Here is an 18,241-nt window from a genome sequence, read left to right as displayed (position 1 = left end):
TATTCTCCCCTTTCTATGCATTTCACAGAATAGACTCACCTACTAGTCACATGGCAGTATCAGAGTTAAGATTCAAAGACAGGTGTTGACCTCCAGACCAACATCTTCCTCTACATACCATGTTGTCACATAGGGATGACTGAGGAAAACACAAGAAAGCAGGCAGAGGTGTTTGGCTCAACACAAAGTCATGATCTCAGGCCCTGGGACCAGCTTCTGAGAACTTGCTTAGCCACAGATCAGCCAGAACTTATCTGGGAACAGATTCAGAAAAGAGAATCATAAGATCATAGACTTAGAATTAGAATGAGTTTTAGAGGTCATCTAGTCTAGTCCCTTTATTTTAGAAGGGAGAAAACTGAGGACCAAAGAAGTTACATGATTTTCCTAAGGTAGTATATAGCAAATTCCATATTTGACTTTGAGTTTTCTGACTCAAAATGTAATCTTTCCAATGAGCCAAGTTCAACTTTATAACCTTAATAAATTCACTCTTGTGCTTGCCATTCCTTAGGTTTAATGGGAGACCTGGGTTACTTCTTATTGTTCTTCAGTCATTTTCAGTCTTACCCAATTCTTCACAACCCTTTTTGGGGTTTCCATAGCAAAAATACTGCAGTGCTTTGCCATTTCCTTCTCCAACTAAACAGGATTAAAGTAACTTGCCCAGGATCACACAGCTTAGTAAATGTTTGAGGCTGGATTTGAACTTGGGTCTTCTGACTCCAGGTACAGCCTTTATTACTAATTCTTGGATAAATCACAATCTTTCTGCCTCACAGGATTTTGGGAATAAAGCATTCTGCAAACCATAAGGTACTAGAGGGAAAGGGATGGACAATGTGATGCCTAGAGTCTTTTCTGGTTATTTGACTACCAGACTTCTTCAGGTTGTTATGATGCAGATAGTAGATAAGGAAGCCCAGATAAGTAATTCTATTGGCATAGGGAACTGCTAGGAGAAAAACTCCTTGTATCAATCCAGGCCAGCCCTTCCTTGGTCTGACTGGGATGTGAAGGGTCCTCCAGGCAATATGAGTCAGAGAGGGAACTCAGCCTAGGGCTTCTGACTCCAGGGATCACACTCTCTCACAGCAATGGAAGTAAGATGCTTGCTAAACCTTCAAGTCTTCTTACAAATATGAATATGGAATTCAGAATCTCTATTAATTTTCTTTAGGATAAAATATAAATTCCTTAACTGACACTTAGGCCTAACATTATTGACACCCACTTTAGCTTCATATACTTAATTCACATTACTCTCTCTCTCTCCTCCCTGAAGCCTGTGTTCCAACTAAAGAGACTGACGTCCATTGATCCCATCCTGCTTTCTCCTACCTGCTCCATCTGTTGAAGGAAACTTCTCTTAGGGTCCATTGCTCCATTACTGCATTCATCAGATAAAAGACAATGTTTGGCAAATGTGTTTGGATCTCCTTTAGCCTTCTCAGGATCTACTTTATATCATACTTATTATGATCATGATTCATCTCCTATTAAAGTATAAGCTCCTTGGGACCAGTTATGGTGTCTAATTTACTTTTGTATCTCCAGAGCTTTGTTTGTAGTTAGCACTTAATAAATTTCTGTTAATAATGATAATAATGTGTTAGGTACAGTTTATACTACATGGTAGAATATGAATAGGACAGAGGAGAAATCAGGGGAGGCTCTTTAGATAGAAGTAATGTTTGGAGTGCTAAGCCCCCAGGAAGATCCCATTTATCTTGAATCTGGGAGGGTAATAGGACACAGATAACTGTAATAAACATATGTGATAAGTGCACTACTGGAGAGAGAGCCTTGATCAAACCTTGAAGTCATAAGACCTGGTTTCAAGATATTCCTTTGAGTCACACTAGCAGTGTTTTTTAATTTTTAAAAAATTATTGACTTTTTATCAATAATTAACTATCATCTGATTGTTTTTTTTATTTGGAGCTTAATAAACATTAAATAAAATGGGCATTTCATATATATATATATATAAAGTTAAATAGAAAATTGAAATATTGGGAGTATATAATAAATTCATCATGTAACTTTCAAAATTTTCCTGTTTATTTCCTCCTGACCTGTTCTCTTCTGTGTATTTTAAGTATTTAAGTGACCCTCTTTTGCTTCTTTTTATTTTTCATTTTATTTTAGTTAGTCCTATCACAATTCCCTGTTATCTTCTAATTCCCCCCCCCACTGAAAAACAAAGAATGAAATACAAAACCCTTATAATAAATATGCATAGGCAAGCAAAATAAATTCCTACCCCAACCATTTCTAAAAAGTTATACTTCGTTGTTTTCCTTAAGACCATCAACTTTTGGACAGGAGGTAGTATTCTTCTAAAATTATGATTGATCATTGAATAGATTAGAATTCTTAAATCTTTCTTTGCTTGAATTCACAATGTTTTGGCTATTGAATATACTATTTATTCTCTTGCTTCTGCTCACTTCCTTCTACAATAGTTTCTTCATGTTTGCCTAAAGGTACAAGCTGCCTACAAGCTCACCATACCTCCTGAGCATGGGCAAGAGTACAGGCAAGATGGCCCAGACATTGAACTGGTCTGGCTCTGTTTCTTTCTCTGACTCGGGCTGGCCAACAGTGGGTACCTCTGTGATCCTGTCTCCTTCTCCAAGTCCTGCTTGTTTACTCTGCCTCCTTCCCATTCTTTCTTGTTCCTACTCAGAGCCTCTGCCAGTTTCTGAAGGTCTTCTTGTGAATTCAAAGAACTTAAACTAATTTCTCTTTGGTTTTCTTTATTATTGTTTCTTCTGGTATATTTTCAGAGCTTTATGAGTGGAATAGGTTCTTCTAACACCCCTCCATCTTATCTAGAGGTTATCTTGGTGAGTATGGATTGATCATGTGATCATGGGTCACTTAATTTTTCAGCGATCCAAGTCAGTTCTCTAAAACTATAAACTGTCAATCTTTATCAGTGAGAGTACCTGCAAAGAAATTTCCTTATACTAATATAATCAGAAGTCTTGGCAAAAAAAAAAAAATAGTACTACTTGAGGTATGAAGGGAAAGCTTTGTACTGAATGAGAAGGGTAAGGAAACCTTGAGAAGAGGTACCATTTAGGGTGGGTTTATGAAGAACTGGTAGGAAAAAAATGAGACGGCTTCTTAAATATTTTAATTTCTACAGGAACTAGGAACACATTCTAATTTCAATATTTCAACCACCTCCAACCTCATTATTAGAATCAAAGACCTTGCAATCTCTTCTTTTAAAGATATAGAGTGTTTTTTGTATATCAAATACTCTAACTCAGACTTCAAAATTTATCCCAGTGATTGAGCTTGACTAAGTCATTTGTATTAAAGGCCTTTTCCTTACCTAGATTGATTAAATGGCACCACCAAGGATTCTCAAGGGAACTCAGGCAATCATATCTATATTGACCTCACTAGCCTTATGCAAAATTTCTTGACTCTAGCCTGTACAATATTGGATTAGCTGGATAACAGTTGTATCTTATGAATTCTAAGTATGCAGGGACTGGTTATGAGTTGTTTCAGTAACTCTAGAATGGCAATTCAAGACCAAAGATATGCTCAGGGGAACTCGCAGTGTTATTTCAGCTCTAGTTACTAATTTTCCTCTTTGCCTATATATATTTTCCTCAATTTTCTTTCTTGTCTTGTTTCCATAGCTGATATTTCTAATATCATGTTAAAAAAATTTCTTTCGAAATCATGGACAACTTTGTTTTATCCCTGACCTTATTGGAAAACTTCTTATATATCAATATATGACATACATACATAAGCAGCTAGGTGGTACAGTGGATAGAGCACTGGCCTTGGAGTCAGGAGGATGGTAGTTCAAATTCAGCCTCAGACATTTATCACTTACTAACTGTGTGACTGTGTGACTTGGGCAAGTCCCTCAACCCTGATTGATTGCCTCGCATCTAGGGCCATCTCCAGTTGTCCTGATTCATATGGTCACTGGACCCAGATGACTTCAAAGAAGAGAATGAGGATAGTGACTTAGCACAGCACCCCCTCACTCAAAGCCAATTCAAGACTTGTCATGGTATCACCTCCTTCATGTTATGGTCTTCAAGAACAAAGGACAAGGACATATGTATATATCTATATGTGTGTGTGTGTATGATATATATACATATATATATGACTCTTGGTTTTAGAATGATAGTATATACAAAATGAATGAGGGCTTTATTACCATTGTTTTTTAGTCTTTTTACTCACAGAAATGAGTGTTGTACTTTATTGAAAGCTTTTTATCCATCCATTGATAGAACATGACTTATGATCATTTTTATTATTAATATGATCTATTATAGTTTTCCTTTGTATTCCTGCTGTAAATTCTACTAGTTCACAATGTATATTTAGAAATCAAACAAGATAATGGGGGCACACTAGTTGCTGGGTGCTTGGTAGGAAATCAGGGATTCTTAGAGATAGAAGTAAGGAAGAAGTGCATTCCAGGTATGGAAGACAGTTCAAAGGTACAGAAACAGGTGATGGTGGCCACTGAAGAACAAGAAGGTGAGTCTTAACTCAACCATAGTGAAGGGGAGTCATAGATGAGACTGGAAAGGTGGATCAGTATCAGATTGTGAAGGGTTTTAAATGCCAAACAGAAGCATTTGTTCTCGATTCAAAAGGTCATAGCCAAACCTGGGCTTTGGGACAACCACTTTGGGAGCTCTTTGGAGATGCTGAAGAGGGGAGGAGATTGAGAAAGGGAGAAACCATTTCTGCTTTGGGGGATGTTGTGAATAGCTTCATGGAGAGAGTGGCATCTAAACTAATCCTGGAAGGTTTTTTCCTAATCCTTTAGATTTTGCTAATGCCTTTTCCATGGCTTGGTAAAGTCTTCTAAAACAAGGCATCATGTACCTATTCTATAAGGTCCTGTGATAGTTCAGCACTAGCCCATGGACTTCCATAGTCATTGATAATCATAGTCTGTTAAGACAGATATATCCCAAGGTAAGCCTTCCCAGCTGCTGCTCTTGGTAATAAGGAGGGTTTATTGTACCACCAGGCAGAGCAGTGCTGTTTATAGAAGCAGAACATCTCTACATCCTCCAGTCTTCAATGGGTTACTACTGACAGAACCTTAAAGACTAGGTGGCTAGAAATGGGCCTCATCTCTAAGCCTACCATCAAATGGAAGGAAATTAAATACTCATAGTTCTTAATCTTAGATACCCATGAAAGGGGGGAAAAAAGGAATGTGGGCAATATTTTTATAACTCATCAAACCTCCAAGCTTTTTAGACCAGTCTAGAATTGAGATCTTCTTTGACCACAGAGCCATAGAGAAGGAGACCCTTTTCTCACATTTGCTTCTTTAATGAACTGTTGCTTTCTAATGATCTCTTAAGTCTTTGAATTACAATTAAGTAGAAATCCAGAAACAGAAAGAAAACAGAGAGGGAGAGAGAAGCAAGGGGGGGAGGGGAGAGAAAAAGAGACAGAGACAGAGAGACAGAGACAAAGAGACAGAGAGAGAGCACAAGCATGAGCGCCCATGTTTTGGCTTATACCCCCTCCTGTCACCCTGTCAACCATTAATTCTGACAGAAAACACGGTTCCTGTTTTTTCCCTCCAAAAAGCTTTCAGCTGTTAGTAGGAGACAGCTGCGCCCTCTGGAACTAATTACAGCTGTCTGAGAGATTTAGACTCCAATCGTAACAACTCGAATATTGCTGCTAATTTTTAACACGTACAGTTGGAAGACGTCATAATAGTCTGATATATGAGAGAATCACAAAAGTTCAGTGGCACAGCTGCTACTGGGCATCTGGCAGCATGAATTGGGGGATATTGATTGAAGAAATGGTGCTTATTATTCTTAGAGCTTTCTTTCCCAGTGACCACATGATTTCATGGAGCTGACGGGGCAGGAATGATGGAGTGTGTGTGCCCCTGCACCCAGGGAACTGCTTGCCTTATGCAGATGGTATTTTTCTGCCTCTGGGCCCAGCCCCTTTCCTCATCCTTTGGGCTGCCCATGCACTCCCAACTCGGCAGTCAGAGCTGAAATAACACTGGGGTTCCCCTGTGGTGTGTTTTTGGTTTTGAATTCCAGAGTTGAATTCTAGAGTTACCAAAATAACCCACAAGCAGCCACTGCTTGCACACCCACCCTGCGTCTCATCAGATAATGCCACTCTTCAGATAACCTGGCCTTACCCAGGGTGCAGCCAGAAATCTTGCATCTTCTCCTAAAGCAGGAGGGGATGAATCACTACAGCCATGAGGCCTGTTGTTTGAAGCCACGTTTCATCTTTGCGGCGGCACTTTGCTAAATTACTCAAAATTATTTATCATTTGTATTTCCTAGTGATCTTCCCCCGGGAGATGCATGGCTATCATTCAGTCTGCTCCCTCCCTGGTCTGAGAATCCTTGGCTTCAAGAAGAATCCATATGGTGAGGGTCAACAAGGAGGCAGAGCCCATGTGTAAAGGTTTCTGGAGTCATCTGGTTAAGCACAGAATCCGGTCATTTAGAACAGGTGAGGAGTCTGCTCCTCTGGTGAACTTGGGTGAGTTAAATCCACATGAGATTCATTAACTCTCCCAGAACCCTTCTAAGACCACTGGGCAGCTGTGACCTCTCCTGAGCTAATGGCCTTCTCATATTATCAGTAAAGTGGAATTTGCCCACCTCAAGAATTATACTTTCCCCTTATTCTTTTCAGTCCAGCAAAAATTTACAAAATTTCTAGTCTGTATTTAACACTGTGTTGGGCCAATGAGTAAGATGCAGAATAAAAGGAATCTTTGCCTTCAAGGATCTTATATTCTATATTCTATTAGGGCAATCTGCCTCTTACACAAATAACAGCAGGTGATAATATTAAGACTGGAGAAAGCAAGGTAGCAAGTACAACAAAGTACACAACTTCCAAGAGGAAAAAAGTCAATTACAACTTGTGGTGATAAGGGAAGGCTTCCTGGAGGCCGTGCATATGATGGACTTTCAAGGATGGGTAAGAATTCTATAAGTGGAGTGAGAACATTATTGGCTCAGGGATGGTCTGAGCAAATAAAGGAAGTTTCTGTTGATTTTTCTTTATTTTGTTGATTAGCTGATATTAGGATCATTGTTTATGAAAGCAAAAGTCAAATGACCCATCCAGAAGCTATCATAAAATCATTCTCTGTTTGCAGTTGGGTTTACTTCATGCAAGATTCTCAGGTCAAACAAGGTGAAAGGAACATCTAAAACAACCTTCTTGATGAGATAGCTCATGTGTGTGTGTGTACTCACATATTTTTATACACCTAATAATGTATGCATATACATGATGTGTGTAATACATCATACATGTAATATATCATACATGTAATACCTCATACAAGAAAAGTGACACGGGAAGTCCAAAAGAGGAAGAATCATTTTCAAAGAGAAATCTAGAAGGAAGATGCCCCCATTGAAGATGGGCTTTAAAAGATAGGAATTAAGTAGGTGGACGGTTTTCCAGCTAAAGGTAACGATGTGAGCAAAGCCAGAGCAAATGGCAGCTAGGTGATTCACCAGACAGAACACAGAGCCTAGTCAGGAAGACCTGCTTCAGATTCACTTTGTGTGACTGGCTCAATCACTTAAACTTATTATTTATCTCAGTTTCCTCATCTGTAAAATGGGAATAATAATAAGAGCACCTACCTCACAGAGTTATTATGAGGATCAACTGAAATAACATAATCATATTATTATCATAATGATAGAAAATCACAAACAATGGAGATATTGTCAGCACTTGGTTACAAGGTGAGAGTTTCTAATAGGAATAGACCATAAGAAGTCATTGAAGGATTTTAGGGGCAGCTAGGAGATGCAGTGGATAGAGGAACAGCCTTGGAGTCAGGAAGACTTGAGTTCAAATGCAGCTTCAGACACTTAATAATTGCCTACCTGTGTGATCTTGGAAGAGTTACTTAACCCTGCAAAAATAAAAAAAGTCATTGAATGATTTTGTGCAAAGTGGTGACTTAAGCATACCAAAACATAATGTGGCCTGTGTCTTTGAAGTGATATGAATTCCAGTTTAGGGTATCACAAACACACCTTCTTTGGCATCCAGAGATTCAGGCAGGTTGGCAGCTGTCCCTTTTGCCACCCCAACTCAATTCCTTACCTGTTAGGAGGTGGGATTGGGAATTCTTCAAGCTCCAAGCACTGGTGGTATTTCTCAGTGGGATGGGAGCTCCTTGTGGAGGTAGGGGGGTTGAGGGGGAGGGAGCCACAATTTCCTCATTTGTAGATCTGGCATAACTATCATGTCTACTTCTCAACACTGCTTCTAGGAGTATATATGTAAAGCCCATATAACATCCACTATTAACACTGTTCTTACTCATAGTTTCTGGTACTAAAGATAGGATGGTGTTTATGGGCAACATGGGTTTAAATACAAGGAGGTGTGATTGGGGTGAGGGTGAGGGTGAGGGATGACACCTAGACTGAGAATTCCATCAGTCCCAGTTTTACTTAGTCTAGGGGAAAAGTAAACAGTGGAGATGAGGAAGGAGCGGTTGAAGGGCATAGTCATATTACCAGCCTTGCCTCTGTAAATGGACTAGCAGGAAGTTTTCTGCCTCCAGGTGGAATGGAGGAGTGGACCTGGAGAAAGAGAAGGGGTGTCCCACTGAGTTCTACTCTAGGTGGGCATTCCAGGATGACTGCGTATATAAATGAAACCCTGCCTTGACTGTTAATGTATCTATCAGGTTACACTATCCCACATCTTGGACAGTTCTCTAATGTGCTGGACATTTGCAACACTCTTTGGGGTAGACCTTGGAAACAAATAATAATTTAGGCTCCCTTCAAAATAAAATCCTGTTTGCCAAGGGTGACTGCAGCTAAGTTGGAGATGCCCCCTAGGCTTTAGAGATGCCCTCTAAAGGGACTCCATGGCCACAACCTTGGATCTCCCCCACATTGTGGGGGTTCACTGAGCCTCCTCACTTTGAAAACCCTCCAATTTGAGGCTTGCCTTACTCATTCTCAGGTCCAAATCGAAAATCTCTTGTAGAGTGAGCATAGATCAACTTATCTGTTTCCCAGTTAGAGTGTTGAAAAAAATGATAGTGTTTAAACAGTTTCAGGTGCAATTTTGGGTTACCAAACTTATGGGCAGAAAAAAAATGTTAATATTGTGAAGTTGAGATGTGAGAGTCAGTTAATCTTCAGTGTGAATTGGTGATGAATTGTTATTATTGGGGGGGAATATTTTAAAACAGATGAAATATTTAAAGTTTATAAAATCATTCCAGAACATGTGTCCTCCTGTCATTTCTTTTCATATGTGTGTTTTACTTGGCAGCCAGAAAACAATTGCGTAGTCAAATGGAATGTGCCCTTGACGGCATTATCTTTTTGGACTCAATTTTTGTTTCATCCCTGGCCCTCAAAGTCTTCTCCAGGCACGGACCAATTCTCCCGGGACCCCTGTGTAACAATGAGGTCATAGGGTCCTCTTTTTAAGAAGAAGGAAATGATATTTAGAGCAGCTTGGTGTAGTGGAAAAAAAATCACTGGTCTTAGAATCAAAGCGAAGGGGAGCATCACACCAAGAGTTTCTTACACAAAATCACAAATGTTTCCAATTTTTCTGTTTCCTTGGGATTTGCATCATTCATCTCAGAAGTAATCATTGTAATGATAAAAGTAACAAACAAAATAACAAATAATGTGCTAAGCACTTCACAAATATTACCAAACTGACAACAATCCCATACTCATACCAGTTCTGGAAGGTAGTTGCTATTACTATCCCCATTTTACAGATGAAGAAACTGAGGCAAACAGAGGTTAAGTGACTTACCCAGGATCCCCCATGAGTATACCTGAAACTGGATTTAAATTTGGGTCTTCTTGATTCCAGGGCCAGCACCTTATCTACTGTATCCCCCTAAACTGCCTTTGAGCCAAGTTCATATTAGTTGGGTTCCAGATGATATTTTTTGCATTTAGTTTTGTCAGATCTTTAATTTTTATCTATAGAAGGAACTTCCACTGTGAAAATCCTTTCCAGAATACATATTAGTAATACATCCCTAACTTGAGAGAGGTTAAGTGACTTTCCCTAGGGTCACACAGAATTTAGTTTTTAATAGCCTACATATCTTTTTCTGACACAGAAAGGCATATGTGTAAACCAAATTTCTGTTTAAAAAAAACAAATTGCCACATTGTCCAAAACTTAAGTCATAGAATATCAGAGCTGGAAGGAACCTAGATGTCATAAAAGCCACTTTCCTCCTCAATTATACAGGTGATGAAATTGAAGCCTCAGGAGGCCAAGAAGTGACTTAAAGATGTTTTTAATTCTAGGAGTATGAGCCAAGAGTTTCACTATGAATCCTTTTGTTTCTGACTTCTTTCTCTTCCGTCCTCTGTGGCTTTCACCTGAAAAGCTGCTGCCATCGATTTCAGTTTGACTCAGGGTAGATGGGGGGGGGGGGGGGTACCTGCTGATTCAGCATTGTCACTTTGAGCCCACTCATCATTTGATGATCACAACATCCTCTCACCAAGAGGTCATAAGCCCTGTCTCTAGGGCAAAATATCTCTGCTCCAGAAACTATGGCCCACTTCCTGGGACTGTTGCCAGGCACCAAGCCACCTTGGCTTGCTAATCCCATACCTTGCTGGCTGCCAGTCTTCTTCCTTGCTTTTTATTGTGGGCTTGGGACCACCAAGCATGAGAACTTGGTTTTGTTAATCAAGTCTCTGCAAGGTCCTGCTGGAGGAGATGGAGATCTAACCTTTCCTTAGTAGGCCTTGAAGTCAATCTATGTAAATCCTTCTGTCTATAAGGCCCAGTTTTCCAGAATATTCACTCAAAGTCAAGGACTATGCCATTTTTGTCTTTGCAGCATCAAGACACTTAGCACAGTATCTGGGACATAGTAAATGTATGCTTATTAAATTGAATTTTATAGCATAGGATAGGGAGAATAATGACTTTGGTTAGAATTTCACATTAGAAATCAATTTCTTGGCTTTGGTGGAGAATTCAGGAGGGAAAATGTCTCAGGGATTAAATTTGAGTATTCTGCCATCCTTCCATTCAATTGTATGGTTATCTCTACTCAACTTGAACTCAGATTCTCTATCTGAACCCTGGAAATTTTTCCTCTGTGAAGGGTAACAGACCCTTAGGGTTACAGCCAAAATAAGACAATACCTCAACCTATTGTTCATTGATTCTCACTCCCACCCCACTGATGACCCTTATCTGCTGAGATTCAAGATTATCTTTTACAAGGGTAGAATTGAGGGGTGGGGAAGGGAAGGATGGGGGGGGATTAATAAATTATTAGATTGATGTGAACCAAACTCACAACAACCCCATTTATGTGCAGCCTCCACACCCAATCCCCTACTGGGATTTTGTAGAGGCAAGAATTGGAGAGAGTAGAATAATAATTGTGATGTTGATAAATTATTTTTTCTCAGCATTTGGACCTCATCTCCTATCACTCCCCTCTACCTTTGAACATGCCCTGATTTCCCTGCCTCTCTATATACTCCATCTCTCTGTGTCTCTCTATCTCTCTCTTTATGTCTTTCTCTATTGAAATGCCACTTCTTCCATGAAACCTTCTCTCATTCTTCCCCAGTCAGTAATGACTTTCCTCCTCACATTTCCCATGGAAGTTTATTTTATATTTCATTAGCAAATTTATCATGTGATTTTTGCAGATTGTTATTTGTGCTTGTGTCTTTTTCTTCTTTTGAGAAATTATGTTTTATCTAATTTGTTTACTTTCTCAAGTGCCTTAACCCAGTGCTCTCTAGGCAATAGACCAGTGATAAGAGTGACTAATAATTATGATAATAAAAGCTCATTTCAATAAGCAATTTAAATTTTACAAAGCCCATTTTACATTTGATCCTTACAACTATTCTCTTAGGACAATGATGCACTCTATTTTATAGATGAAGTAATGATTTGCTTTGTTGAATCCAAACCTTCTGATTCTCAATGCAGATTCATAGCTTCAAAGGTGGAAGGAGCCTTAGGAGGGGAGGGTCTAAACCACTTACGTTAGACTTAAGCAGACTCAAGGTGCAAAGGTCTTCAATGACTTATCCAGGCTCAGATTTAGTCTCTAGGTCTCCTGGTTGCCAATCAAGGATCCTTTCCACGAAGCCATCACAGATCCTGCTCAAAGGAGACATATTCTCTCCCCAGATTCCAATCTCTCTGCCTTCCTAGCCCTACATTCCAGAGGGAGCAGACGTGTTGACCCCTGAGGCCAAGTCCCTCCACACACTTAGCTCACATTTGACAAGAACAACATACCCTCCCAACCATCTGGGTGTTAAGAAAAGGGTGTCAATGAAACACCAGAGCAGGGGGACATGGGAGCAATTTACTTTCCCGTCTGCCTCCTTTCCCCCCCTACTACATACACACTGAGGAAAAATAAAACTGCCCATGGCCAGATTTAGTTATGATGCAGTTATTATTTAAAATGTTAATTTAACAGCTTTTCTCTTAGAAATATAGTTTTTTGTCTGATTGTTTTAAAACTCACAGAATTTGGCTTTATAAAAATAACTTCTTAATAATAAATATTCAGCAGAAAAGGCAGGAAATCCCAGCAAGCAAACAAACCACAGACAAGTAATTCAAAAGAGGAGAAGGCCGTTTGATCACATAGACTCCAGGGTGTTCCACTGCCTGGTTGTCAATGTATTTGGTGATCCTGAATCTCAAACTCAAGTAGGTCATGAAAAGAACCTTAGAAATAGGTTATCTTGTTTGAGGTTCATTAGTTCTCAGAGTGGTCTAGAGGTCCTTGGGGTTCCCTGAGACTTTCACTGCTCTGAAAAATCAAAACAATTTCCATAATAATACTAAGGTGTTTTAACTTATAACACAGTAAATAACGATAACAACATAACAAATATTTATTTTAATCTTCATAACAAATATTGGAGATGTCCTTTTTTTCAAATGAGAAATTGAAGGAAAGGTTAAATAAGTGACTTATCCACGGTTACACAACTCCTGGAACATCTGAGGCTGGATTTGGAAGAGATCTTCTAGACTACAGAGCCAGTGCTTTAGCCACTGCACAGCCCACATAAACAAAACCACTTTGGGGAGAGAAGTCGGGGTCTTTAATCATTTTTTGAGATGTAAGAGGCCCTGCAATTAAAAAGTTTGAGAAGTGTTCATCTACTCCAACTGTATCATTTTGGGGAGGTGGAAGCAGTCTCCTATTGGGGAAAGATTGTCCGGGGTTACACATCTGGGTCCTTTCAGCCTTGGCTCAGTGTTTCCTTGAAAGCTGCTGGTGGAGCAGAGGGGGTGGGGAGGAACCCATTTTCACACCACCTTTGGGAGATCACAGATTATAATGGAAAGGTTGCTAGACTTGGAAGCAAAATACTGGATCTGAATGACACAGAGTTGTGTCCCCTTACCTTTGGAAACTTCAAATGTCCTCATCTGTGAAATAAGAATGTTTATGCTTGCATGACCTCTTTTAAAATCTGAAAATATAAAATAAATGAGAATTATTGTTATTGCTCTGGTGTGAGAAAGTAGGAAGGGACAGCCTAAGTGTTTCTAAAATGCCAGAACCTCTATAAGCCTTCTCCACCCCCTAGTTATCTCAGGAAAGAGCCTGTAGGCCACCTGAACTCACATCAACTGAGAGCTATGTAGTAACACTTTAATTAACAGGAAACACTCTGGGAATAACACTTCACCCCCAGTTGACTTTTATCAATGCAAAATCTCCTGAATATAATTAAACCACAGCTGCAGAAGGATCTCTTTTAGAATGATAGAAGCCAGGTTTTTTTTAACTAACCTATTCAGATTGGTTGGCAGAATTGGGCAGAGGAGCCAGGGAGATATTAAACGTATTTAGAGCAGTTAACCAGCAAGGGTGAAGGAAGGTGTAGTTGAACAGATCATTGACAAGGTATCAATCATACATGAACCCCCTACTCTACAGCTTTGTGACCAGAGGTAAAGTCTGTGAGGGAAGTGCTGTGGAAAAGGAAAATCCTAGCTGGAATTCTATGGGGGAAAAAAAAAAGATCAACTCAAGAAAAAGGAAGAAAGATAGAGGGAGATGAAAAAGGAGGGATAAGATGAATGAGGGTCCTAAAGAAAGTGAAGTATGGAATTCACTATTCAATTAGTTGCCAAATCTTGTCATTTCTAGCTCTCTAGCATCTCTCCTATATGTTTCCTGCACACAGACTCTCTTCGCAGTATCCTCATTGGTCCTCTGCCTCCAATGTCTTCTTCACCCAAAGGGAATTTCCTGAAATATAGGTTTTACTATATCAAGCCCCTATTCAACTCCAGCAACTTCCTATTACCTTCAGGATCTCAAAGAAGATCCTCTGTTTGCCACTTAAAGCTCTTTACAAACTGGTCCCTCCCTATCCTTCCAGGCTTGCTATCTATATACCACTCCACTCCAAGCATTCTATGATCCACATTGGCCTACCTGCCCATATGCATATGTGATCCTCTGTCTCCCTTCTCCTTCTCATTGACTATTCCTGCTACCTAGAATGCTCTCTCTCCTTACTTTCAATACGACCCTCTATAGGCAGCCATTTCCTCTAAATGACTCTCCCTCTATTCTGAACCTATCATGTATATCCCTCTTTATTTGGATAGTGACTCCAACCATTAGAACACAGACTCCTTTTGGGCATGGTCTGTTTTCACCTTTTTTTATTGGTATCCCCAGAACTTAACTCAGTATCTAACAAATAGTAAGCAATTAATAAGTATTTATTGATTAATTATCTGAAAAGGAGTTCATATAGCATAGAGTTTTAAGAGAGGTCATTTGGGGTTGCAGAAAGAACACCAGACTTAGGCTCAGACAGAGGCTTAGCCTTAAGTCCCAGCTCTGACTCTTCTTAGCCCAAGGACTTTGCTCAAGTCACCATCCCTGATCTGAGCTATAATCTCCTCACTCCCCACTGACTTAACTTCTGAGAAGCCTTGACAGCTTCAACAGGGGAGCAATGCAGGGGCAAGCCTTTGGAGAAGCCTTGATACCATTGGAGTCTATCAATCTAGCCCGCTGTCCATTGCTTTGATTTGAATCTTGGAGGATGTCTACACCCTGGAGCAGGCGGATCACCACCAGAGTGGACAGGCAGCAGATGCTTTCACCCATGATCAACAAGCTGGTTTGTCTAGACTGGTGGTGCAGTCCAGGTTAAAGTTAGATTCTGCTGGAATCGTGTGTGTAATATTTAGTAGCTGAACAGAACAATTGTAAATGGATTGTGCAGTAATATAACTTTGACATTTTTATATTGCTCTCGACCTTATTAACTTGCCCAGCCAATAATGCAGAGTGCTCTGAAATGCTCCAACTCCAATGCAGAACACAAGGTTGTATTTCTGGCACTTGTCGGCAATGCCATACATCAAGGAGGAAAGAGTAAGGCAGGGCTGGCTAATGGCACACCAGGCGTGCCTTGGAGGGTGTTTTGTGTGACTGATGAATACTTCTTTCTGCACTTTGGAAAATCTACATTTCTGTCAGCTCTCCGATCTGGCAAGGAACAGATGCTCTCTGAGGAGGGCCAACAGGCTGCCGAATAACCAAGAGCCACTCATTGGGAGGGAGAAACCAGGAGGGGCAGAGGTGTACAGAAACAAGAAAACAAAGGATGAACCACTCCAGGCCGGGTGGGGGCACCCTGAGAAAAATGGTCTGACATGAGTGTGAAATTGCAGAGAAGTTGAATTTTCTTTCCAGTTTCTGGGGAAAAGGAATACCTTTGCCAGTGACTGGCTCTATGATCTGGGCAGGACCTTCCTCTCTTTCTGTCCTTCATTTTCTCCTCTGTGGCCTTCAAATTCATGCATGTTCTAATGAAATGTCACCTCTGGGAGGTCTTGGAGAATAGTGGCCTCACCTGGTCCTGAGAATTGTCAGGTTGCCAAAGATGTCATTAACATCCTCCTTCTTGGGCACCACCTCAGGAGTAAATCTGAGAAAAGAAGCAGGCACTGGGATGGAAGGAAGGGATTTCTCCTGAAGAAGTGGGATGGAATTTTCATGGTCCCTAATTCTGCTGTTTTTTCCTAAGGAAAGGTACCATTGCTCTTTCAGAAGAAGGTAAAAAGAATTTTTTTTTGTCTTTTATCTTCCAGGTGGATCAGAGGAGAACACTACAGATACAAGTTTAGCCGCCCAGGGGGAAAGCATGCTGCCGAGGGAAAATGGTGGATCCGAAAGAGAATTGGCCCCTACTTCCCTGCCATCAATCTCAAGGGGCTGAAGAATTTCTTTAAATCAAGGGATTGGCCACATGCAGGACACAGATAAAAAGCCAATCCTCTGAGTCTCCCCATTGTATTTCAAGTCATGCCTTCTAATAAAGCCCAGAAGTCACACTGCATTTGCCTCTTCATTTTATAAATCATAGGACATGATGTTGGAACTGGAAGGACCCTTAGGAATCACCTAACATAAACCCTCCTATTTTACAAATGAGGAAGCCTCATCTAACCCACGACTCCTTTCTTACAGCTCAAGATGCCTTCCACTGAACTGTACCACATCCTTTAGTAATGGGCTTTGCAGTTTGTTTCCCAGAACAATTAGCTGCTATTACAACCACCCAAGACCATTAAATATTAACCCAGTGTTGGAAGCATATACAGAGCCTTTAATGCTTATGGCCTCTAGTCCTGGTCCACCATGTCCACATTACAGATTTCCATGGAATATTAGACTTGCTAGAGAGAGACCTTGTGTTTTACAACTAGAAGAGTTTTTTAATTATGCTGATGAAAGTTCTCATTGATGAGATCTGCTTGGTTGGTTGGTTTTATTCAGAACCCACTACACTTCTTCTGGAGACTTGATCTCCCTTTCCAGGGTCTCCTTGCCTAGGTTGGTCTAGATTTCCTATCTTTAGCCTCTGCTTTAACACCTCTCCAAACAACTTACACCAGATGGGGGATCTAACTTGGTCTCCAGGGCCTCCTTGGCCCAGGTTAAGAAAAGGGCAAAGTCTCTTAGGTCCTACACATTAACTTTAGGGTTGACTTTCTTACATGGCTCATGCTAGATACTGCCACTAGAATGAGTCCTGGACAGGACATGAGAAAACTGGGTTCACATCCTTGCCCTGCCACAAGTTTATTGTACTGACCTTCCCCACTTTTGGTCTCAGCTTTCTTATTTGTATAATAAAAGAGGATTATATCAAGTGATCATCTCTCAAGCTTTCTAGCTCTTATACTTAGCTTTTGTTTTTCTTACCAGACTTGTAATTAATTTCATTGGTTTAGAGAATTCCCTATGAAGAAATTTCCTCTACCAATGCCTATATACTACTTGGACCTGGGACATTGAGTTTAAATGGGTTGAACAGGGTCACACAGCACAAGTTGAACCTCAGAATGGGAAAGATCTACATTCAAATCTGACTTCTGACATTTGGACATGTACTCATGGGCAAATTAATTAACCTTGTAGAAACTCAGTTTATACATATACGAAATAGGGATAATAAGTTGTACCTGTATTCCCCACCATTTCTCAGAGTTGCTATGAGATAATAAAAGAAATAAAGGTGTTTTCAAAGGTCTTAATGGCATTTTAAGCTTTAATAACTTAAAACTCCATTAAAACTATACAAAATATATCACAAACAAACCCTAAAATGTTGTATAAACTATGATTATTTTTACTAATGACTATTACTTCCCCAAGAATATGTAAAATTGGAGTTAAAACTGCCTTCCCAACTCTCCTTCTACCCTTCTCTTTCCCTATGTTGCAGATGCAGCCAACCCCTCCCAGAGGTAAGGGAAAGGATTAACTTTGACAGAGTGAAGACAGCATTCGTTTTTTAGTTGGATTTTTTTTCTGGGAAGTTCATTCCCACAGCTCCCCAAAGCCCTTCTCATTGACACTTTCTTCCTTGTGTTTTTGCCAACTTTTATGCCCCAGTGTCCCTCTCCAGACGGAGCCAAAAGGGCTCCTTTCTAGGGCTCCCCATGGACATTCCTCACATCTCTGCTTCTTTCTTAGTGACTGTGGAGACCGAGAGCTACAATGAAAGGCAATTCCAGCCAACTCCTAATTATCTGGACTAATAGGGACAGGGGGATCCTGGGGAACTGAATTCACTGAGAATGCTTCAACCTCACTTCAGCTCATTCCCTCCTCCCCCAACTCGGCCTCTCAGCAGAGCTTTGATTCACAAAGAAC

General features: G+C 40.2%; 1 protein-coding gene across 3 annotated transcripts in view; it reads left to right on the top strand.

The window, feature by feature from the left end:
• Positions 1–16,585, top strand: part of LOC141495598 (lipase maturation factor 1-like) — a 702,841-nt gene extending 686,256 nt beyond the window's left edge. For 2 of the 3 annotated variants that reach the window (XM_074197126.1, XM_074197125.1), the window contains exon 9: positions 16,171–16,582. In XM_074197126.1, coding sequence (XP_074053227.1) covers positions 16,171–16,345 — 175 coding nt within the window. In that variant the 3' untranslated portion in view covers positions 16,346–16,582. Of the gene's footprint in view, positions 1–16,170 lie in introns of all 3 variants that reach the window. The other variant, XM_074197124.1, reaches the window with a different exon arrangement.
• The last annotated feature ends 1,656 nt before the right edge of the window (positions 16,586–18,241 follow it).

This window comes from Macrotis lagotis, chromosome 8 (genome assembly GCF_037893015.1).
Source record: "Macrotis lagotis isolate mMagLag1 chromosome 8, bilby.v1.9.chrom.fasta, whole genome shotgun sequence".
NCBI classification, from domain to species: domain Eukaryota; kingdom Metazoa; phylum Chordata; class Mammalia; order Peramelemorphia; family Peramelidae; genus Macrotis; species Macrotis lagotis.
This window is presented reverse-complemented; position numbering and strand designations above follow the sequence as displayed.